This window comes from Corella eumyota, chromosome 7, assembly GCF_963082875.1.
Source record: "Corella eumyota chromosome 7, kaCorEumy4.1, whole genome shotgun sequence".
Taxonomy (NCBI): domain Eukaryota; kingdom Metazoa; phylum Chordata; class Ascidiacea; order Phlebobranchia; family Corellidae; genus Corella; species Corella eumyota.
The window spans coordinates 9,758,648-9,783,085 of record NC_137496.1 but is presented as its reverse complement, the minus strand read 5'-3'; the positions used below and the strand labels follow the sequence as shown (position 1 = coordinate 9,783,085).

Genomic DNA, 24,438 nt, shown 5'->3' with positions numbered 1-24,438 from the left:
TTTTGCATGAGTTACTTAACAAGAACACATCCACTACTTGAGGTTTAGCGTTTAATCCCCACTGCTTCCAAACCTCAAACCTGTAGTGTCTATGTTATAAGTTTTGCACTATAAACAGTTAGAACTCTGGTAAATTAAAAAACTATTTAACTAAATAAATATGTCTAACTATGATCAATAACATTTCATACTGCCAAAGTTAACTTGAGACTGGGTCAATGTAACGAATGTTACTCTACATTTGAACTTTTTACATCGCAAACCAATTTAAAAAAAAATATTAATATAAAGTAGTTGTATTTTTTATATTTAGACTTTACGCTGTTATTAGTTAGAATGGTTCTTTTTTACTTGGTTTTGGGTATTTTGATAAGAGTTGGGGTTCAACAAATACCTGGGTTTCAAGATTGGGTTTCTGTTAGACCCGAAATTTCAACCCCATTTACATCTTGGAACCGAGGTAATTTACTTTATTTAAAATTATATAATTTGTAAGAAGCGTGGTGTAGTGGTCAGAACACTTGACTTCACTACTTTGGGTCCTAGGTTTAAAATTCACTGTTTTTATGCTGTAACCCCCTTTAGTAAGCCGTTATAAACTTTTTTTGGCTGAGCCAATACATGTTTTTGTATATATCTTTATCCTCGATGTGGGAAGAACGAATGTGCGACTTAAACATAGAGTAACATAAGTTACTCCGACCCAGTCTCGAGTTGCCTGTGGCAGTTTGGGAATATATAGAATATAATTGCCCGATAATTTTGCTGCTGATTAAGTATTGGCTTAGCAGGAGTTTATACCGTTTATAGCGCCTTACTTAAGGGCGCTACAGCATGAAATCACTGGGGATCGAACCCTGGTCCTCATGTACTGTAGGAAGTGTCCTGACAACTACAGCATGCTGCCGGTAAACTTAATTGGTACTCTTATTATCAGGAAACTATAATCTATTTTATCGCAAAAGATACATAACTTTGACTTGGTCAGTTATTAGTTTAAATATTAAACTTGTTCTTATTTTAAAAAAAAAATTAAAAGTTGAATAAAAAATAAAATTTTTTTTTAGTTGAAGAAGGTGTTTCCTTGTTAAATGTTACGTCACTCAAGCATGTCAGTGATTCCTATCATGGGGTAAGTACCTTAAATTATTAACATATTATTAAAAATTTTCTTACAAAGGAAACTATTTTTTGAAAACCATATGTAAAAAAGCCATTTTAAATTAACATTACCCTAACCTTTCTCTGGAAATTTGCCTTTACTATTTCAAAAAATCATATATATATACTTTAAAAAAAAACCCTACTTTAAAAATGATTTTTTTTACGAAAAAAAATTTGGTCTAAATTTTAGTAAAATGTCAGTTTTTCGAAATTTTGGTTTTAGAGAATATGTTTATTGGATAAAAATACTTTTCGGTAAAATTTGAATACTATATACATTGTAAAAAACATTTAAGCATATAAACATATAATTTTTTTTATTTATATATAGATGTAGGAATATTTATAAAGCATAATACCGGCAGCATGGTGTAGTGGTAAGAACTCTTACTACACCGCACATGAGGTCGTGGGTTCAATCCCCACTGACCTCATGCTGTAGCGCTCTTGAGTAAGGCGCAATAAACGGTACGAACTCCTGCTGAGCCAGCACTTAATCAGCAGCATAATAACCAGGCAATTATAATCTATTTAATATCCCAAACTGCCACAGGCAATTCGAGACTGGGTCGGAGTAACTGATGTTACTCTATGTTTAAGTCGCGCATTTGACTTTCCCACATCGAGGATAAAGATATATACAAAAAAAAATAATAATAATATATATTCCTAAATAATTAAAAAAATTTGATTTTTCAAGCTGTTTAAAAATTTAACAGAATTTTTATTTATTGTAGAGTCTTCTTCAGCTAATTTTTGTATCGAAACTAAAAGAATTCTCCCCAATTTATATCACTGTTTTATTTATAGTAAGTATATTTGTTGCTACTACGCATTCTAGTTGTTGTACTATAGTTACAACTCTGAAACTAATATTTTTTGTAATAATTTACATGTGCACCGCAAATGGCAGTTTAATTTATTTTGAGGGCTTATAAATTGGACACATATATATATACACTAAATATAGCACACCCTTACCCAATAAAAATATTAAAATATATCATCTTACCCTTAATAAAAAAAGATGAAAAAAAGCTTTAAAGTCATATATTAGTGATATTTTTTTCACTCAAAAATTAATAAAGTTGGTGTCACTGAACACAAAAATCGTTTTAATTTTAAATAATTTCACTTACTTTTTAAGTTATACAACTTTAAAAAAAAATTAAATTAATAAAAAAAAAGAAAAGGGAAGCCCTGTTTGTGATGACGTAGTAAGTACTAGCGTATATACATTCACTATGCTACTTAGTACTTTCCACGTCACACAAAAAATATGGTAACCTGTTTTTTTTATGTTAATCATTTTCCAGTATTTTTGTAAGTTAAATTGTAAGTACCACAGACATTTTTTAAAGGTTTTAAAGCCATTTTGTGATTTATTGTCAACCATACTAACATGCTATATACATCACTTACAAAATTGCAAAACTTTGTAACATGACACTTTAAAATGTATATATATAGTCTAAAACTTTTAATATTTAACCCAAATATTGTTATAGGTTTGTGATGTAATAACTGCTTTATCCTTGTTCAAATTTGCTGATATTTTTCTAACACAAGAGGTCAGTATAATTTTTTTCAATAACTTGTGCTCTATCTTTTGTTCATAAGAATATTAATGTGGTGTAGTAGTAAGAACACTTGCTACACCACACATGAGGTCGTGGGTTCAATCCCCACTGCTATCATGCTGTAGCACCCTTGAGTAAGGCGCTATAAACGGTATGAACTCCTGCTGAGCCAGCACTAAATCAGCAGTATAATTATCAGGTAATTATAATCTATAATATCCCAAACTGTCACAGGCAACTTAAGACTGGGTAAGGGTAACAAATGTTATTCTATTTCTAGGCCGTAAAGTTTTTAAAATTTTTTTAAAAATTAAAGATTAAAAGTTTTTTTTATAAAAAAAGGTTTTTTTGTTCTAGTTTAAATCTCAAAATGAAAGTAATTTAAAAAAAGAGGTAAACTCAATTTTAATTACACAACATCACGTCAATAAAACACCAACCCTTATAATGTTAATGTGAGTTTAAAAGACTAAATATTTTAAAAAAATAGTTATTGACTAAATATTTTAAAAAAATAGTTATTGACTTTTTGTTATATCTTTATCCTCGGTGTGGAAGGGCGACTTCATGACCTAAACATAGAGTTACATCAGTTACTCCGATCCAGTCTCTAGTTGCCTTTGGCAGTTTGGGATATAATATAGAATTGCCGATAATTATGCTGCTGATTAAGTGCTGGCTCAGAGTTTATAAGTTTATAGAACCTTATTTAAGGTCACTACAGCATAGAGGCAGTTGGGATCAAACCAAGGATCTTGTGTAGTAAACCCAAGTATTAAAACAACTACATAATTTAATTTTATATTTTTATTAAAAGGTTAATGTTAATATTTATGAATTTAGATTTTTGTTCAACCCATTCACAATAGCAACCTTCTTATCAAGATCTACTGTTACGTTTAACAACCTATTTTTAAGCCTATTTTCATTATCTCTAGTTAAAGGTAAGACAATTAAAAAATTTTAAAAAATTTTAAAAAAAGGGTATTTCCCGGAGGATCAGGGTGAAAAAGGGGTTAATAAAAAGTTTCTTATTGTCGGTAAAACGCCAATTTCAGTAAATAATATCATTCTAAGTTTAGCGTTTTAATTGTACTAATATAGTCGCAACTCTTAACTAATATTTGCTTTTAATAATTCACCAAGGCACCACAAATGGCAGTTTTATTTGTTTTCTACACCTATAAATTGAACATAATATGTTATATTTATTTACCATTAAGCTCCATTATATATAAATGACAGTAATTTTTTTTATAGGTAATGCTTGTTTTATTGGATTATTTCTTGCTTTATCAACTTATGAAAGTTTTTACTCCGTCCAACTTATATCTGTGGCTTGCATTTGTTTATGGAAATATCAGGTAAAAAAATGTGGAAAAAAGATTTTTAAAATTTTATTTTTTATTATCTTGTCTTATATATATTTTTAAAAATATAGTATTATGTTTTTTGGTAAAATTTATTCTTAAAATTTGAAGCAAAAAATTTTTAACAAAAAATACATCTTAAATCATTACTTAATATTGTAAATTTATTATGTAGTTTTTAATAACTGTATATATATTTATATTTTTTATTTATTTATCCTCGATGTGAGAAGGTTAAATTCACTACATAAATATAGAGTAACATTTGTTACCCCAAACTAGTCCCAAGTTGACTTTAGCAATTTGGGATATTATTGATTACAATTGCCAGATAATTATGATGCTGATTAAGTGCTGGCTCAGCAGGAGTTCGTACTGTTTAAAGCACTTTGGTTAAGGGCACTTTGCATGAAAGCATTGGGGATTAAACCCAAGACCTCTTGTAGTTAAGCTTAAAGTGTCATGTTACAGAGTTTTGCAATTTTGTAAGTGTTGTATATAGCACGTTAGTATGGTTGACAATAAATCACCAAATGGCTTTAAAACCTTAAAAAAATGTCTGTGGTACTTACAATTTAATTTGAAAAATACCGGAAAATGATTAATATAAAAAACCAGGTTACCATATTTTTTTGTGTGACGTAGAAAGGACCAAGTAGCAGGGTGAATGTATACAAGCTAGTACTTTCTACGTCATCACAAACAGGGCTTCCCTTTTCTTTATTTTAATTAATTTTAATTTTTTTTAAAGTTGCATAACTGAATTTATTTAAAGCTAAAACCATTTTTGTGTTCAGTGACACCAACTTTATTAATTTTTAAGTAAAAAAATATCGCTAATATATCACTTTAATGTTATAATCACTACACCGTACTGCCAGTAAATTTTGTTGTTTAAAATTTTACAAATATATATTTCTAGAAAGGAAATATGGATTTGAAACTATGTATAATGCTAACAATAAGTTGGTATCTAACCTGGCTTTTTGTTTTATTTTTCATTTCTTATTTATATTCTGATGAAAGTTCGATTTTTTCCCATTTTCAATTTATGTAAGTATATGTATAATTTTTCAAGAGATATTAAAGACCATTTCATAGACAATAAGATATTTTAGTAATATGGCATAGAATTGTTAAATTTTTGTTTATTTAAAACTAAATAAAAAAAGGATTTAATTAAAATTATTGTTTGAATTCACTTTATAATTTGATATTTATTTTATTTTTACAAATATGTAGTACTTGTATTATAAATTTTAAGTAAAATATTAATTTTTTTGTATCTATTTATCCTTAATGTGGAGAAGTCAACTTTACAGCCTAAACATAGAGTAACATTAGTTACCACATCCCAGTCTTAAGTTGGCTTTGTCTGTTTGGGATATTATAGATTATAATTGCCCCATAATTAAGCTGCCAATTTGTTTTGGCCTGGCAGAAGTTTGTAATTTTTCTAGCACCTTACTTTAAAAGCTACAAAATAATAGTAGTGGGGATCGAATCCAGGACCTCATGTAGTGAAACCAAAGGTTCTAATCACTACAATAAACATTTTTTTATTTTTTTAGTTTATCTGCCCCTGACCTTACCCCTAATATCGGATTATTCTGGTATTTTTTCACCGAGGTCTTTGACCATTTTCAGACCTTTTTTCTCTGTGTTTTTCAACTCAATGCAGTTGTTTATAGTATTCCATTAACTATAAAGTTAAGGTAAGTGTTAAAATTTAATATGTGAAATTTTCTAATAAAACAAAAATGTAAAAATATATATAAACTGTCTTAAGTACCGGCAGCATGACGTAGTGTTAAGAACATTTGCTACACCATACATGAGGTCGTGGGTTCAATCCTCACTGATCTCATGCTGTAGCGCCCTTTAGTAAGGCGCTATAAATGGTATGAACTCCTGCTGAGCCAGCACATAATCAGCAGCATAATTATCGGGCAATTATAATCTATATTATCCCAAACTGCCACAGGCAACTCGAGACTGGGTCGGAGTAACTGATGTTACTCTATGTTTAAGTCGCGCATTCGACTTTTCCACATCGAGGATAAAGATATATACAAAAAAAAAGTAGGGCAAGCAGGCACACAAAATAAATACAAAAAAATGTATATTGGCAGCAGATTTAAGCCGAAAGGTTTTGGATTTAAGCCTCACCGATGCCACACTATTTTTCTTTGAGCCGGGCATTTTTGAATAACTCGAACAGGTTGCAACCGCACATTCTTTTCGAATAAAAAATAAACCCTCTCACCTTGATGTTATACTAAAAAAAATAAAATAATAAATTGTGCATGCACAATACTGACATTTAGTGGTAGCATTTTACTCAAATTTTAAATCACATTTATTCCAAGAGTAGTACAAAAATTATGTTAATGCTATGTATTTACATATATTCTACCCATAATCTTGTTACAAGTTACTCTAACTGTTCTTAAATTGTAATTGATAAAAATATTAAAAAAAAATAATTTTAAACTTTTTTAAATAAAATCCAAATTATAATTTTTTTTTACAGTTTGGAATATTATTAATTATAATTGCCTATTAATTATTCTGTTAATTAGTTTTTGGCTCAGCAGGAGTTACTATTTATAGCAGTGGGGATCGACCCAAGACCTCATGTAATGAAGCCAAGTGTTCTAACCACTACACCATGCTATCACTAAAATTTAAAAAAATTTTTTTTTTTTAGATCTCACCCGATATTCTTAATGTTTGTTTTATATGGGGTGATAGCAGTGTTTAAGTCTTACCCTTCTATCGGAGATGTGGGGTACTGGCTTTCATTTACCCCGCTATGGAGCCATACTTTTAAATGTAAGTGTATTTAACCTGACTTTAAATATGTTATATATTACCCTGCTTGCCCTAACTCTATAAATTTGTTATATATTACCCTGCTTGCCTTAACTCTATAAATTTGTTATATATAACCCTGCTTGCCCTAACTCTATAAATATGTTATATATTACCCTGCTTGCCCTAACTCTATAAATATGTTATATATTACCCTGCTTGCCTTAACTCTATAAATATGTTATACATTACCCTGCTTGCCCTAACTCTATAAATATGACATATATAATTTAATTATTAGACTTACGCTACCTAGTGGTGACATCGGTGATGTTCCTAACAACGACAATTTTGTGTCCGATCATGTGGAACATGTGGGTAGATGCTGATGCTGCAAACGCTAATTTTTATTTTGCGGCAACGCTGGCATTTTCAACTGCTCAGGTATGTGATATTTTTTTCGTATTTATCTTGTTTTGAAATTGTAATTTTTGGTTCTTGCAAAATTTTTAATTTTTTTACGTTCTTTAAATATATATACCAAGACAATTACTTATAATAGCAATTTATTTTTGTTGTTTTGAGATCCTAGGTTCGATTCCCTGTGTTCCTATGCTGTAGCGCCCTTGAGTAAGATGCTGTAGACGGTATGAACTCCTGCTGAGCCAACACCAAATTAGCAGTATAATTGTCAGGCAATTATAATCTATATTATCTCAAACTGCCACAGGCAACTAGAGACTGGGTTGGGGTAACTGTTATTACTCTATGTTTAGATCGCGCATACGACATTTTCACATCAAGAATAAATTTATATACAAAAATATAAATTTATTAAAAATTTGTTTCAAAATAAATTTAACTTTTTGTTATTTGCATTTTTTTAAATTTAATTTTTATTATTTTTTTTTAGGTTTTCATACTAACTGGAATGACAATTTCTTACTTAAAATGGAATTATTATTTACATGAAGGATTAGAACCAAAATTAGACGGCAAAAAAGCTGACATTAGATTACTTAATTAAGGTAATACTTTATGAATTGAATATTCGAGATTTGTTAAATGGTTAACATTTTATTCTTGAGGTAAAAAACAAATGTTGAAACAGTAAATTAAAAAAAAAAAATTGAAATTTTTTTTTCTGACATTGTTATACTGGGTTAGGGGTAATTAACTGACAATGTAGGAGGGTGTAATTTACATTCTGAATATAGGGGTAGTTTACCCCCAACTACAAATTTATAGGGTAATTAAGTATAAGCTTTGTTTTACCCCCACTACAAAATCTTGGAGTAATTAATATAATATACTGGGTCATTGGGGTATTTTATTTTATTTACAGTCTTATAGAGGGGTTAACTAACCCTTACTACAAAGTCGTAAGGTAATTATTTCTGGGGTAATTTTACTCCTACTACAAATTCTCGAGTAATTATTTTTAAGGGTGATTTTACCCCTACTGCAAAGTCATGGGGTAACCATTTATGAGGGTAATTTTACCCCCACTACAAAGTTGTTGGGTGATTATTTATAGGGGTAATTTTACCCCTACTACAACTTTCTGGGGTCATTATTTTTGAAGGGTAATTTTACCCCTACTACAAAGTTCTGGGGTAATTAACCCCAATAAAAGTCACTACAGGACACTTTTCTTCATAATTTTTTCACCCTCTTTTTCTTTTCTTCCATATAAAACTTCACCCCCAATTAACCCCAACCCGGCTAGGGTCAAAAACCCTATTTGTAGATAAAGTTTAACGTAAACGCACAAACTTGTGCTCCAAGCTGTAGCTAGCACTATTCCAAGATTGGTGATGCAGTTTTTTACACTGTAGGCTATCCCAACACGATCTGCGAAGTGGAGGGCAGTTAACCCTATAAATAAATGGGTAAATTATAGAGATGGGCCAATCGAATCTGAGTCTGAGTACTCGGCCCGAGTATTAAGAATATTTTAATACTTGAGCTCGTCGAGCATTTTTTAATACTCGGACGCCGAGTAATAATTTGTCATTGAGGATCGTATACGATTTACCAAACATAAAAAAACACGACGTTTGCCTTTTTCTAATAAATTATAATCTACTCTCAATTATATCACGTTATTTAAGCAACGATTGCGCAACAAATACACTTTTTACGTAGTAAAATTTTACGCATAATAAATTTGAGACTTTTACATTTTCGTTTGAACTTAAAATGATATTGCTATCAGGTCATAACCGAGTACTCGGACTCGGCCAATATCGCGACAAAATACTCGGGCTCGTAGAATCTGAGTAATTTGGATTCTCATCCCTAGTAAATTAGTTGCTTATGTTGTTAATGAATCACTTGTACTTTATGGTCCTTCAAAAAATCAGAACTGTAAAGTACGAGAAAGAATTAGCAAAGAGCAGAATTAGCAAAAAGACGTATAAGAAAAACTATCGAGGACAAATATTAGTTAAGAGTTGCGACCATATTATGACAATTAGGATGTTGATTGTCAGAATTCAAATAAAAGTTATCTAATATCAATTAAAAATTTATTTTTGTATTATATAAGTTGTGTTAAAATTCTACATATTAACCCCTGCTTAAAACTTTAAAAAAAAATTAATAACACAAAAAAACTAAATTTAAAAACACAAAAAACTGAAAATATGGGGCAGGCAGAATTTAAGGGAATCGAAAATAAAGGTACGAAAAATGTGGGGAATAAAAAATGAGAGACTGAAAATGAAGAAACGAAAATGGAGGAACTAAAAATAAGGAATCGGAAAATGTTGAAACTAGAAAATGAAGGTCGTTACACCATTTTAGTTTCATTATTTTCGTCTTTATTTTCCAGTTCCTTCATTTTCTATTTCTTTTTTTTTTCGTTTCCTTCATTTTCTATTCCTTTATTTTTTATTCCCCCATTTTCATGCGACCCAAAAAATATTACAAATTCAAAATAATTACTTTACCTTGTATGACGTTTAAAATCAATGCCTCGCTCATTCCAAAACACACTGCCAACAAATAAACAATCCATACTGATGACATCATCGGTTGCCAAGTTAGGCTGATGATGTAACTCGTTAAATGGACGGTTGTCATAGCAACAGCTAGCCATCGTCGACCAATGCGGGGAACTACCCAAGAGTTTATTAATGACGTAACTCCAGATGAAATGGCGTAAATACTTACTGCTACTCCAACCTAATAGTTTCAAATTTAAACATAAACTTTTTTGTATTTGTTTATCCTCAATTTGGAAAAGAAGATTTCACAGCCTAAACATAGAGTAACATTTGTCACCCTGACTCAGTCCCAAGTTGACTTTCGCAGTTTAGAATATTAAAGAATATAATTGTCCGATAATAATTCTGCCGATCATTTTTTGGCTTGATATGAAATTACGTCATTACTTAGAAGCAGTACAGCATGAATGCAGTGGGGATTGAACCTAAGGCCTCTTTTTTTTGTATATATCTTTGTCCTCGATGTGGGAAAGTCAAATGCGCGACTTAAACATAGAGTAACATCAGTTACTCTGACCCAGTCTCGAGTTGCCTGTGGCAGTTTGGGATATTATAGATTATAATTGCCCGATAATTATGCTGCTGATTAAGTGCTGGCTCAGCAGAACTTCGTACCGTTTATAGCGCCTTACTCAAGGGCGCTACAGCATGAAAGCAGTGGGGATTGAACCCACGACCTCATGTTTGGTGTAGCAAGTGTTTTTACCACTACTTGTTGTAAAAGCTAGGGCCTAGGGTGTTTAAACCACTACACCATGATGCCAACATAACATCATGTTAAATCAAAAAAAACAATTATGTTTAAATCAACAAAAATTATCAAGTTAGCTCTCTTAACTAAATTTCTTTATTAATAACAGTTGCATGTATGAGTTAAAACACTTGAATTTGCCATGCTTTGGATTTAAGGTTTAAATCCCACTGTTTGAATCCCAAAAAACTTTTTAAATAATGTTATACTAGACATGAACTTTTGCTCAGTCAAAAATCCATTGCAGATTAAAAATCAGGCAGTTAAATTTACTAATATCTTAAACTGGCAAAAACAAATTGAGACTGGGTCAAGGTAACAAATGTTACTCTATGTTTAGACCGTAAAGTCGACCTTCCCACATCTGGGATAAACAAATACTAGCCAAATTAATTCTTTTTTTTAATAATAAAATGTCTACCTGTTCAATTTAATAATAAAATGTCTACCTGTTCAAATAACACAAGATACAAATGCTCTAGTATATTCAGTAAGAACATAGCCGTAAATCAGCCCATAGTAGAAAGATATCGGAAGAAAGAAAAGGTGTAATGGCGACACCAAGTGTTTGAAAACGAGTTTTAATTCCTGGACGTAGTCGTTCCACATGGCTTTGTACTTGTTTTTTTCTACATTGTTTAAAAGCAAAAAAATATTTATTTAGTTGCAGGTAAAATTTTGTTTTAAATTTTGATTTTTTTAGTTTTTTTTTTTGATTTCGATTTCGAGTTTTTTTTTTGATGTTGATTTTGAGTCTTTTAATTGTAAATTTATAATTCTAGCATACTTTGAAGAACAGTTACTACTTTAAATAGTATTTATAACAGATTTTCTTTTTTTTAACCCTAATTTAATATCTATTAATAGTTTTTTTTTAAACCGGCAGCGTGGTGTAGTCAAGGATAAAGATATATACAAAAACAAAGTTAAGTACTAATTTTACTAGTGTTATTAAGATATATTTAAATATATAAGTGATAATTACCTACAGTTTAACAAAATATTTGTTTTAACTTTATGTAAATAGGGTTTGATGACTAATATGTTTTTAACTGTCAGCATAATGTAGTGGTTACAACACTTGGTTTTATTTACTATATAAGGTTCCCGGGTTCGATTCCACTGCTTCCATGCTGTGGTGCGCTTTAGGTAAGATGCCATTTTAGATATAAACTCCTGCTGTGCCAAAAAACAATCAGCAGATAAATTATCGCGTAATTATAACCAATAATATCCTAAACTACTAAAGTTAAATTAACACTGGGTTGAGGTAACTAATGTTACTCTATGACCGTCAAATCGGCTTTCCTACGTCGAGGATAAATAAAAAAAATGAATTTTTTTTTCTAGTTTAAGAAATTTTTGAAAAAACTATTTACTTACCTTGATTTTTAAATGCATCATACTTTGCCGGTACTCTGGGTAAATATAAATACTCCACAACCATATTAACAACACTTAATAAAGTAAATAAACCTAGTAAAGTATATACTGCTATACTGTTTGGTTTATATTGGGATAGCTCACTGTCTGATGCATTGTAGATAAAGTCAGCCTAAAAAAATATTTTTTTTTGTATATCTTTATCCTCGATGTGGGAAAGTCAAATGTGCGACTTAAACATACAGGTAACATCAGTTACTTCGACCCAGTCTCGAGTTGCCTGTGGCAGTTTGGGATATTATAGATTATATCTGCCCGATAATTATGCTACTGATTAAGTGCTGGCCCAGCAGGAGTTTATACCGTTTATAGCACCTTACTCAAGAGTGCTACAGCATAAGATCAGTGGGGGTTAAACCCACGACCTTATGTGTGGTGTAGCAAAGGTTCTTACCACTACACCACATTTTGTTTGTTTTTTTAAGTTATTTATGTTTTTTTTTGCTTTCTGTATTTTTTGTAAAAGTTTGACTTTAACAATTTTAATAACATTTATTAAGATACAAATTTAAAAATTATTTAATCGAATATACTGAAAACCATTTTACCATTGATACTTTTTTACTGAAACTATCTGCTCGAAAACACCATTTTATTGCCAAAGACTTTTTCTACTTACCCCCTATTACTTTAACCCTTATTTGAAAAATACCCTTAATTTTACAAAAAAATTTAACCTAAATTTTGTTAAAATATTTATTTAAAATTTTGTTTTTAAAAATGTGTTTGTTCGGTAAAGTTGTTTTTTTGTGTATATACCATGTCTCTTTTTGGGCTTATAACCGAATATGTTTTTAATAATATTTCTAATATAAATTTGCTTTTTTTACCTGGCATTCTCTAGGCACATGTGGAAAAATCGATATCTTGTTGTTGAGTTAAATTGTGTAATGACGGTTGCGAAGTTTCTGATTTTCCGATGTCTTTCATTAAAAATAGAATAAACCAAACTATTCCACTTCCGAGTAACTAAAAACATAATGTCTGTATATTAAGGGGTTGTGATTATTTTTTTTGTATTTTTGTCCTCGGTGTGGGAGGGTCGACTTCACGACCCAAACATAGAGTAACATTAGTTACCCCAACTCAGTCTTAAGTTGTCTTTGGCAGATATTGATAATAAATGTCATAGAAATAAGCTGCTGATTAAGTGCTGGCTTAGCAGGAGTTTTTACCATTTATAGTGCATTATTCAACGGCGCCACAGCATGAGAGCAGTGGTGGGGATCAAACCCTGGTCCCCATGTAATGAGGCCAAGTGTTCTGGGTACCCCTTACCTCAACAGCAAACACCAACGCATAAAAAACCCAAAGTCTCGGTAAATGTAGGCACCCTTACTTCTTCCCTTTTTCTTATCTGACCTTGTAACCCATGACCTTTCACCCAAGTAGGTCACATAAACAGACGACCCTGCCCATGGTGAACTTTCAGTGATTCCATGAAAAATGGCAGCAGGAATAAAAGTATACCAACCTAATTGACAAAATTTAAATATTTGCTAAGTTTAAATATTACCGACAACTTATTATAAGATACAGTCAGCATTTTAATTGTTGTAATATGGTCGCAATTATCAACTAATATTTGCCTGTTGTAATTTACTCGTGCACCACAAATAGCAGTGTTTTTTTTATTTTAAAGGTTTTGAAATTGGACATTAAAAATGTAGTCCACTAAGCTTTATTGTATATATATATATACAGTATTTATAGAGTTAAAAATAAAGTATATAGAGAGTTAAGAGTATATATAAATATAAAATTGTAAAAAGAATAGCAAATTTAGCGAGAGAACGCAAAGTAAACATTTTACATAAAAATTGTGAACTAAGTTAAACAAAACAAAAAACTAGGGATAACAGGTTATTTTTCACGAGGGGTTATGAAAAAATGGGTTATTGTACGTAAAATAGAAATTTGGAGCATAAAATTTACACTAAAATGTCGTTATTTGTCATCCCAAAATAAAAATTTTTACCCTGGCCAAGTCCTAAGTTCACTTAAGTAGTTGCTCGAAAATTAATCTGCTGATGGATTTTTGGCTCAGCATGAGTTTATACCCTTTATAACGCCTTACCCAAAGTTGCTACGACTAAGAAGCAGTAAGGATCAAACCAAGAGCCTCTTATAGTAAAGCTAAATGTTCTAACCATTACACCTCTTTACTAGCTCAAACATTTTTCAATTAAATAATTATTGTCCAACTTACTTGGATAAAAGTTAGCCAAAATATAACTCAGAAATCCAATTTGCCCGATTATTAACGCAGCTTTCGCTCCCAACTTATCAATAAGAAATGGAACAAAAACAATGCATGATATTGATGACGTCACAAACACAATTGATTAGCTCGTTGTTCCTAACCCTTCCTCTACATTCATACTACTTTGAAGGCTAAGAACCCCTTAGAAATATAATCGCTGGTTGGTAAATGGTTCTGTATTTAGAATCTGTTTTTTTTTAGATGGTTCAAGCTCAAAAATGGGTTTTTAGAGTAGTTTCAAATATTTCTTGGGTATGCTTTATGTTTATAGTTTTCTTCTTAAAGCATGGTTCAAGTTAATTTTAAAAAAAATTACAAAATTTTGAATATTGGGTTGGTTATTTTTCGCTTTAAAAATTTCTATTATGAATATACATATACACAAATATATGATTTGAAATTGTATTAAAGTTAAAATACAATGTTTAAATGACGCAGTAAAATTGATAAAAAATGCTTATTCGTACGAATAAGCACTTGGCTGCGTTTTCATTGTCATAATACGGTTGCAACTAATATTTGTCTGTTTTAATTTTTTCGGGCACCACAAATGGCAGTTTTTTTATTTTAAATGGCTTTTAATTTACTTTACATTAATATCATCCATTAAGCTTTTATTAAATGTAGAAAAGTCAATTGGCTGCCTTATGGGCTGCATTTTAATTATTATAATATGATTGCAACTAACAATTGTACATGTTAATTTACCTGCTCATTACAACTATCAGATTTTTTTATTCTTAAGGGCCATTAGGTTGTACATACATATATATCATTCACAGGTTAAATATATAAAGATTTTAAACTCAAATAAGTGGTATACCAGTCATGGCAACTGACTACAAGCTAAAATGTTTCGGGTTTAGGCTGCACCAATGCCACATTATTTACACTTTAGCGGGGCGTTTAGAGATGGCTTAAACACATCAAAAGGTTTTGGGTTCAAGTCGTACCAATGCCACACTATTCACCCTTAAGCCCTGCCTTTAGGGATTGCTTAAAAACATGTCACAACAGCACACCCTACCCCAATAAAAAACATATTACCTTAAGCTGTTACTAAAAGAACACCTACCTCCATATGCTGCATAACTTAACATAAACCCCACACCAACACTTGCTAAAAATCTAGAAAGTTTCGGCCTTGGAAAATTGTCCACACTTTGAATCAACAAAATTTCTTCATTTTCAACTATATTAACAATTTTATTAATTTTTTGGGGTAGTTACTATTAATATAGCTTAATATTTTAACCTACCTTTTTCATTATCTTTATTCTCCATTGTAAATAATATTAACACTGCTTACACCTTTACTTTGTTTAAATGTTAAGTTTACACAAATCATAAGCTAACATATAATTTTTGTGGTTGAAATTGCAAATCTTTTGTCATTCAATACACAAAGTGTTAGCCAAAAATAAACAGTGTTATCTTATTCGCAAACAAATTAATTCTTTGCTGACCTAAATAAAATGCATTGGTAAACTTTTTTGAATTAAAAGCATTGAATATTTTTCTCTGTCAATATATTTTAATAAAAAACACATTAATATCTTTACTTATTAACAATACAAACATTTACCAAAGACGGTATTTATTATTTACTGATATAGTTAAAGTAGGTATATACAAGATTAATTTAAAAACTATTATACTGACTATAGTGTTAATACTAGCCATTTGCCTATCTTTTAAATTTTTTTTGCAATTGTCAGAATAGGGTCAATTAGTATATGCCTGCAATAATTTTTTTTTGTAAATTTCTTTATCCTCGATGTGGGAAAGTCGAATGCGCGACTTAAAACATAGAGTAACATTAGTTACTCCGACACAATCTTGAGTTGCCTTTGGCAGTTTGGGATATTATAGATTGTAAATGCCCAGTAATTATGCTGCTGATTAAGTGCTGGCTCAGCAAGAGTTCATACTGTTTATAGCGCCTTACTCAAGGACGCTACAGCATGAGATCAGTGGGGATTGAACCCACGACCTGATGGTGGTGTAGCAAGTGTTCTTACCACTACACCACGCTGCCGGTCATTTACCTGCCCACCACAAACAGCATTTTTTTTATATTTTAAAATCCTATATATTTGCTTTAATAATGTTACACTTACTTACTAACCCCTTATCTTTATAATTAAAAATGTTATTTCATAAGACTTTCTACATAATTGTATAAAATCTTAATACTCTACAAGAAATTCCGCCAAAAAGTTTCACTAGCATGGTTATATTATATATATAATAATTTTCGCACACACAAATTAATTACTTGGTATTTACATTATATATTTTCATAAAAACATAATTACTATCACACATTCGTCAAAAATTAACATAATATCAAAACATGCTTGAAATTTTAGTTTAACTATTTTTGCATTTTTAATAATATATTGTAAATTACGGTAGGGTTGTGGTTAAAAAATGTACAAATGGTAAAGATTTATAAACCAATTAGCAAGATAAAAGCTCCATACGCAAAGCTATAACGTTTTGCCAGGTTATAGGATACAATCGAACATAGCGAGCGGTTATAGGTGGGGCAAAGTTGTTGAACTTATACTCATCTCCATTTTGGTTCCCTTGAAATATCTGCAAAATTTGGGTTTTATTTTTATATAAAAGTTTATCCTTAATGTGGGAAGAACAACTTTACGGCCTAAACATAGAATGAAATTTGTAACCCCGACCCAGTCTCAGGTTGACTTTGTCAGCTTGTAATATTAATGATAATGTTATCTGATAATTAATCTGCTGATTGGGTTCTAACTTACCAAAAGTTTATAATATTCATAGTACATCGTCAGCGTGGTGTAGTGGTAAGAACACTTGCTACTCTACATGAGGTCGTTGGTTCAATCCCCGCTGTAGCGCATGCAAGTAAGGCGCTATAAACGGTATAAAAACTCCTGCTAAGCCAGCATCTAATCAGCAGCATGATTACCGGGCAATTATATTCTATATAATATCCCAAACCGCTAAAGACAACTCGAGACTGGGTCGGGGTAAGTGTTTTTACTTTATGTTTAGGTCGCGCATTCGACCTTTCCACATCAAGAAAAATAATATTCACTGCCATACACAGTTTAAAATTTTTCAACGTATCTTAAAATATTTACAAAAAAAATACCAATTACCAAATCGTTTCCTCCTCGTTGAATGTATCTCAAACTACTCTCAGAATTTCCAAAAGATATCTTAAAGCTTGTGACCCAGAAGTTAGATTTTGTCGAAGAACGTCCTTGGGTTACGATCCCTGTAACTCGGGTCGGGGACCCAAGGTCAACTTGAATCCAAACCCCAATTTGAGCTTAAACAAAAATGTTAGTTTTAGTGAAAAATTTTTTTTTTTAGATTTGACATTTTAACAAGGGCTATAAACATTTAATGTGATAAAAAATAATTATAATATTCTTAAACAATAGGACTATATTACTATTTGCATATTTTATTATTAAATATTTCTTTGATTTGACTATAGAGCCTTCTTACATAAATAAAATTAGCAGTAACATGATATTTTTTGTATATCTTTATCCTCGATGTGGAAAGGTTGAATGCGCGACCTGAACATAGAGTAACATCAGTTACTCCAACCCAGTTTCGAGTTTCCTTTAGCAGTTTGGGATATAATAAAGATTATATTTGCCCGGTAATTATGCTGCTGATTAAGTGCTGGCTTAGAAGGATTTCATAATGTTTATAGCGCTTTACTTAAGGGCGCTACAGCATGGGAGCAGTAGGGATTAAATCTACCTCATGTGGTGTAGCAAGTAAGGTGCCATAAATAATACAAACTCTTGGTAAGCCCAAAACCAATCAGCAGCTGAATTATAGAACAATATTAACCAATAATTTCCCAAACTGGGTCGGGGTAACATAAAAACTTTATGGTCAAGCTGCGAAATTGGCCTTCTTACATTAAAGATAAATAAATTTCAAAAATGATAAATGCGTACTAGAACTTGGTGCCCAATAATAGTTCGGTCCTTTGCCATCTAATCTTGCGAAATAATATGGTCTTTTTGATTCCTTAGACTTCCAGTAGGAGCTGGCAGAAACAGCATGATCTGCTATCCCTCCATCTTTTAAGCCAAGTCCACATAATCTTACATGAACTAAACATGTGAATTCGTAACATGAGCAATGTTTAAAAAATTGGATATTACTACCTGAGATCCTGGGTTCGATTCTCATTGTTACCATTGCAAAGGTCAACTTTAAATTTTTTATGTTACACCTATTTTATTTTTAACACAAGTTGACGTAAAGGTAAATATTTTATATGTTAAAATTTCGAATATTTTTGTCTTATATTTTGCAAATTGTGTGGTTTTATTTACAGTATATGTTTGTTATACATAACTTTTCTAGAATAAAGTTGAATTAAGTGATGTTTAGACCAAAACTTAATCAAAACTTACGTTTTGGGTTGTTTGCAAATTGTAGTGCTTTAAAAATTAAAAATATAAAAATTATTAAAGTTTTTTAAAAAGAAAATCATGTTTTTTTATTATATAAACTTTTATTTTTGGTTTATCACTATAAACATCAGCTAATATAAATTACAATATACTGTCTTAATGTGATTTTTAATAAATTAAAGTTACAACATGAGGTAATAGGTTTGATCCCCACTGTGTGCATGCTGTAGCCTAAAACCAATTGGCAGATTAATTTTTCTTGTATATCAATTTATCCTCGATGTGGAAAAGTTGAATGCGCGACCTAAACATAGAATAACATCAGTTACTCCGACCCAGTTTTAAGTTGGCTTTAGCAGTTTGAGATATTATAAAGATTATAATTGCCCGGTAGTTATGTTGCTGATTAAGTGCTGGCTCAGCAGAAGTGTTTATAGCGCCTTACTAAAGGGTGCTACAGCATGAGAGCAGTGGGGATTGAACCCACGACCTCATGTGGTGTAGTGAGTGTTCTTACCACTACACCACACTGTTGTTAAAAGTTAAATTAGTGATAGATTAACTATACTCACCATTCCAGCTTTCAATGCTTTGTTGTAGTTGGGTAATTTGCCCCTGATCACAAACACATGCACCCATGTTACCCCTATCCCCTTTGTGCCCTGGGTAACCTAGATTACCCTTCATTCCCTTATTACCCCTCAACCCATTCGATCCAATCTCACCAACTGCACCTCGGAAACCCCTCGGTCCAATTTCACCTTTTAACCCTCGATCACCTTCAGGCCCCACCCCTCCTTTGGGACCGATACCCCCTTTCAGACCCCTTTCACCTCTTAAACCCCTTGGCCCAAGCTTCCCCGGCCTTCCTTGCTTCCCTGGCCCCATAAAGGCGGGGCTATTAGCATTTGCATTGAAACAAACACGTTTGGTTTGTGAAAAGACAAAGTGAACAACACAAGCTAAAACTAACAAAGTTTTAAAATTCATATTTCATATAATAAGACTTAACCTTTAAAAAATAGGGATGTCATATAGATTTTTAATTGCCCATAATTATGCTGCTAATTAAGTGCTGCCTCAGCAGGAGCTTATACCGTTTACAGCGCCTTACTCAAGAGTTTAACAGCATAAGAGCAGTGGGGGTTGAACCCACGACCTTATGAGTCATGTAGCAAGTATTCTTACCACTACACTACATCTTCTTACACTAAGGATAAATAAATTCATATTTTATATAATAAGACTTAATACTTTAAAAAATACAGTAATTTTAAGCATTTTATTATGGTTTAAAAACTTAGATTTCAAAACATATTGTTATTGGAATTATTATTATTAATAATATAATTCAGTGTCTTATAAGCCGAAAATTTTGAGTTAAAATAACTTTTGTTCTAGCAAATTAAAAGTTTTTAAAATTTAGTATGTTGTTTATTTATAAAGATCAATACTAAGAATTATTAAATGATTTCAAACCATATTTTATTTATTGATTAAATCTGGTTAATACTATTATTGTTTTTATTTGACCAAATTTCAAGTTAGAATAACTTTAGATCTAGTAAATTAAAAGTTTTTAAATTTTAGTATTAATAGCTGTTGGTTTATTAAAAATTACAGATCATTTTTAAGCATTTAAAACTTGGTCTAATAAAAAATATTCTTAATTAAGCGACATTTATTAAGCCATTAAAATTTATGTTAAAAATAATCAAATGATATTTATCAAAAAAATCTAGTTACACCTTTTTCATAAAATACAATGTTATTGTTACTAACATTAATAAAAGATAAATTTTTTTAATAGTTTTTCCAGGCCATTTTTATAAAAGCAAAAACAGCACAACTATAAATTAAAAATAAAACTAACTACTCTAAAATAACTAAAATTAAATAAAAGTTTTCCTCATTTCTAGCCTAAGGTTCACATGTACAGATTTACAACTAAAATAAAATTTAAATGTAGTAAGCTGTTATAAACTAATGAAATATCTTATGTAAAGTATGTTTATAAACATTAAGTGACACATAGTAAGTAAATAACTATCTTGTTGTAAGACAAGGTCAACCCATGTTTTAAAAGCAATTGGAATTTTTAGTAAAGTAATTAATAACAAACAGGTTGTAAATAGAATTTTGCAAAAATTGAAAAATTTTAAAGTTTAATTATGTATTATATTGTTAGGCTATTGTTTTTAATTTGCTTTAACAATCTTTTGTGTTAAGGACAAAGAAATTAATAATTTTTTAAAAATTGGTTTAAATTTTAGTGATATCCACCCAAAAGTAAAGATAAAAAATAATAATTTTTGTTAAAATCTTGACAATAAATTACAAGGCAACCATAGAAGCGAACGATATTTCATCTTGAGTGTGTCCAACTATATTCCAAACGTTATTAGTTGGATCAAATACCTCAATAGAGGTAACTGGCTGGTCTTCAGGGCTAAAGAAAATTGTTAATGTTATAGGCGTTGTGTAACGTATGGAGTTTTAGGTTCAATCTTTATTTAAACAATAACAATCTTTATTGTATATATAAATTTATCCTCGATGTGGGAAAGTCGAATGAGCGACTTAAACATAGAGTAACATCAATTACTCCGACCTAGTCTCGAGTTGCCTGTGGCAGTTTAGGATATTATAGAATATAGTGCCAGATAATTATACTGCTGATTAAGTATTGGCTCAGCAGAAGTTCATACCGTTTATAGCGCCTTACTCAAAGGCGCTACAGCATGAGATCAGTGAGAATTAAACCCACGACCTCATGTGTGGTGTAGCAAATGTTCTTGCCACTACATCACGCTGCCGCTTATTTAAGCTTTTTCAAATAGACTCAAAATAAATACACAAAATATTAGATTTAACACTAAAAAAGAACTAGTCCAAAAACCTTACATACAAAAAATACAACTCGTAAACAACAAGGAAAACAGTAGGCGTTAACACGTGACTAGAAGAAATAAAAGGTGTAGGCACGTGACTAAAAAAGTAGATAACGACAGTCCAATATTGTTACATTTGTGTTATTATCATTTTTCAGCCTACAACAGTTTAAACAAAACATTAAAAATGATATTTATATTGGGTGCTGCATTTAAGTTCGATTCCAACCGACGTACTGTAACGTAAGTTGCCTGATATCTTTTGTATGATAGGCCGTTGTATATTTTATAGTTTATTATTGGTAAAGGTTACGTGCAACCGTTCACTAGAGCTATCATCACGAATACCCCGATACAATACAATCAAATTCAGAGATTTACAGTGTAAACACGTAACTTGAGGTGTGAACACGTGACCAAAAAACACTTAGTGTAAACAAGTAAATGGCGGATTTGTTACTATTTTATATATAGGATGCTAAAAGAATCAGCCAAAGGCTTGAATATGTGAATAAATTATCATGTAAACATTAATCAAAATTGGCAAAAGCTTTTACAGTTTTCTGGCCAGAGAGATTTATGACAAGGCAAACTTTATTATATCAAATTATAAAAAAAGATTTTTACCTTTTCATACCACCGACCACATAAATTTTGCCTCTTGCTACTGCAGCACAATGCTTCCATCTCGCCATGCAAAGTGAAGCTACCTTTCGCCAGTGCGACTTTTTTAAGTCATATCTCATCACACTGGGCATTGGATCTTCGTCGACACTCCAACCACCTGTAAAGGATAACCAATTTAAACATTTAAAAACGACATTCTTTTAAAGTTTTTGTACCAATATCATAAATGTTGTTATCCAAAAACACAGCTTCATGGGCACTTCTTGCATATCGCATAGCCGGCAAAAACGACCAAGTCTGAGTTGCTGGGTCAAAAGCTTCAAAAGAGCTTAGGTTTTCATCCTTTCGATTCCAACCTCCAATAGCGTAAAGTTTACCTAAAAATAACACATTTGCTATTAAGTATACAAATTAATGATGACTTACTTATACTTTACAGTCTTTGGAAAAAACTTAGAACCCTAATTCACGAGAGAAAATTAGCAAGAACTATTAAGTACAAATAGGAATTAGCGAAAACCATAAAGCAAAAAAAATCAGCAAGGATCGTAAAGTACGTGAGAGTTAGCGAGAACCATAAGGTACGAAAAAGAATCAGCAAAGACCTTAAAGTAGAAAACAGAATTAGCAAGGACTGTTAGGTACAAGAGACTATCATAGAGGACCGTAAAGTACAAGAGAGAATTAGGTAGGACCGTCAATTGCGTTCATAGGACAGTCAAGTGCGATTTTTGTGTTTACCTTCCGCTGGCACTAACGAAAAATTTCTTCTTGGGACGTTCATGTCTGGTATTTGAGTCCACCTATTTAATTTCGGGTCCAGCATTTCTCCCGATGCCAATATTTGGTAATTTTTGTCGCAGCCCCCAACTACGTAAATATATCCTAAAAACAGACTAAACATTGACCAAATTTTTAAACAAACTATTATTACAATAGGCTAAAAATTCCGTTCTACCTAAAAAAAAAACAATCTAACAGTTAAATCACTATTGAATATTTTAACCATTAAATGACCTCTCTGGTCATTAAAACTCTGATAACTAAATAAACGCTAAATAAATGTTAACTGATAACGTTCTAAAATTGTTGACCATTAGGAAAACCAGTAACCATTAATACTGACCATTTAGAATTGCAGACGAGGCTCTACTTCTTTCTACGTTCATTGGGACATGGCTTGTCCAGTTAACGTTTTCTGTAGCCTTTGGAATAGAGAAATCAGCACATTCAACCGATGATAGACCGCGTCCTCCCATAACCATAACTCTTTGATTAAAGTTAACAGCAGGTGACCCACATCTTGGTTCTGTTACTTTCTGGCAAATAAAACCAAACGGTTTAGCTTGTTTATAAATTATGTTTATAGCACCTTACTTAAAGCTTTGAAACGTGATAGCAGTGGGGATTAAACCAAGGATCTTATGTAGTGAAGTGTTTTGACCACTTCACCACGCTGCCGGTTTAAAGTTTTACATTGCTTATTTATTTTCAGCCTTTTTGGGCTCGTACTTCTCAGCCTTTTTTGACACGTACTTCTAGCAATTTTAAAAACGTTATACCTTAAGGCAGTGCCATTGATCAGTAATGATATTGTAAAGTAACACATCCCTTACGCGACTTAACCTTCCACCAATTACCAGCAACTTAGTGCATTCTACGATAAAACAATTTAGTGGACTTGAAATTTATTTAAATATTATTTAGAATAACGTTTAAATCGAAATGTCAAATACCGTTTTTTTCTTGTAAAAGAAAATCTAAAGTGATCGCAATCTAAAAATACAACATTTTAAATTTTTTTTTTTTGATTGTCAAACTTTGACTTAAAAAATTTACATAAATGTTTACCTTTGGATTGGTAGACACAGGTTGTTGTAAAATTCGTTCTGCAGAATTAAATTTATTTTAAAATATTTTTTTATTGTATGGCGTTGTCAATTGCGCCAATAGCCTAGTATGTTAATTGCCATTTTAAAGAAATTTTTTTCAACAAAAAATTTTAACAGATTTAAAAATACTAAACAATCTACCTTTTTGACTTGGCGTTGTTAGATTAGTCATTTTTGGAATCTTTTTCTTTGGCTCATC

General features: G+C 31.1%; 2 protein-coding genes and 1 pseudogene across 2 annotated transcripts; 1 reads left to right on the top strand and 2 right to left on the bottom strand.

Annotated features, from left to right (window-relative positions):
• The first annotated feature begins 317 nt into the window (after positions 1–317).
• On the top strand, positions 318–19,030 carry LOC145759422 (GPI-anchor transamidase component PIGU-like). Its single transcript, XM_082573254.1, has 13 exons — positions 318–460; positions 1,068–1,132; positions 1,902–1,973; positions 2,673–2,735; positions 3,102–3,199; positions 3,588–3,688; positions 4,005–4,108; positions 5,037–5,167; positions 5,686–5,829; positions 6,825–6,949; positions 7,230–7,372; positions 7,842–7,956; positions 18,443–19,030. Exons 1-12 carry the CDS (start codon positions 337–339, stop codon positions 7,953–7,955), a joined length of 1,284 nt encoding a protein of 427 aa, XP_082429380.1. The 5' UTR covers positions 318–336; the 3' UTR covers position 7,956; positions 18,443–19,030.
• Positions 8,568–15,680, bottom strand: LOC145760314 (protein unc-93 homolog A-like; annotated as a pseudogene).
• A 2,114-nt stretch (positions 19,031–21,144) lies between the features above and the next one.
• On the bottom strand, positions 21,145–22,472 carry LOC145760433 (uncharacterized). Its single transcript, XM_082574322.1, has 2 exons — positions 22,348–22,472; positions 21,145–21,278 (listed from the first exon to the last, which is right to left on the bottom strand). The coding sequence occupies exons 1-2, from the start codon at positions 22,464–22,466 to the stop codon at positions 21,164–21,166; spliced, it is 234 nt and encodes a 77-aa protein (XP_082430448.1). The 5' UTR covers positions 22,467–22,472; the 3' UTR covers positions 21,145–21,163.
• Between the last annotated feature and the right edge of the window lie 1,966 nt (positions 22,473–24,438).

Coding starts and splice junctions, on each gene's coding strand:
- LOC145759422 (XM_082573254.1), top strand. CDS start 337: ATGGTTCTTTTTTACTTGGTTTTGGGTATTTTGATAAGAGTTGGGGTT. Junction 4,109..5,036: donor TTTGTTTATGGAAATATCAG/GTAAAAAAATGT, acceptor ATATATTTCTAG/AAAGGAAATATGGATTTGAA. Junction 5,168..5,685: donor TTTTCCCATTTTCAATTTAT/GTAAGTATATGT, acceptor TTATTTTTTTAG/TTTATCTGCCCCTGACCTTA.
- LOC145760433 (XM_082574322.1), bottom strand. CDS start 22,466: ATGAGATATGACTTAAAAAAGTCGCACTGGCGAAAGGTAGCTTCACTT. Junction 21,279..22,347: donor GTGGTCGGTGGTATGAAAAG/GTAAAAATCTTT, acceptor AATTTTCTTTAG/CCCTGAAGACCAGCCAGTTA.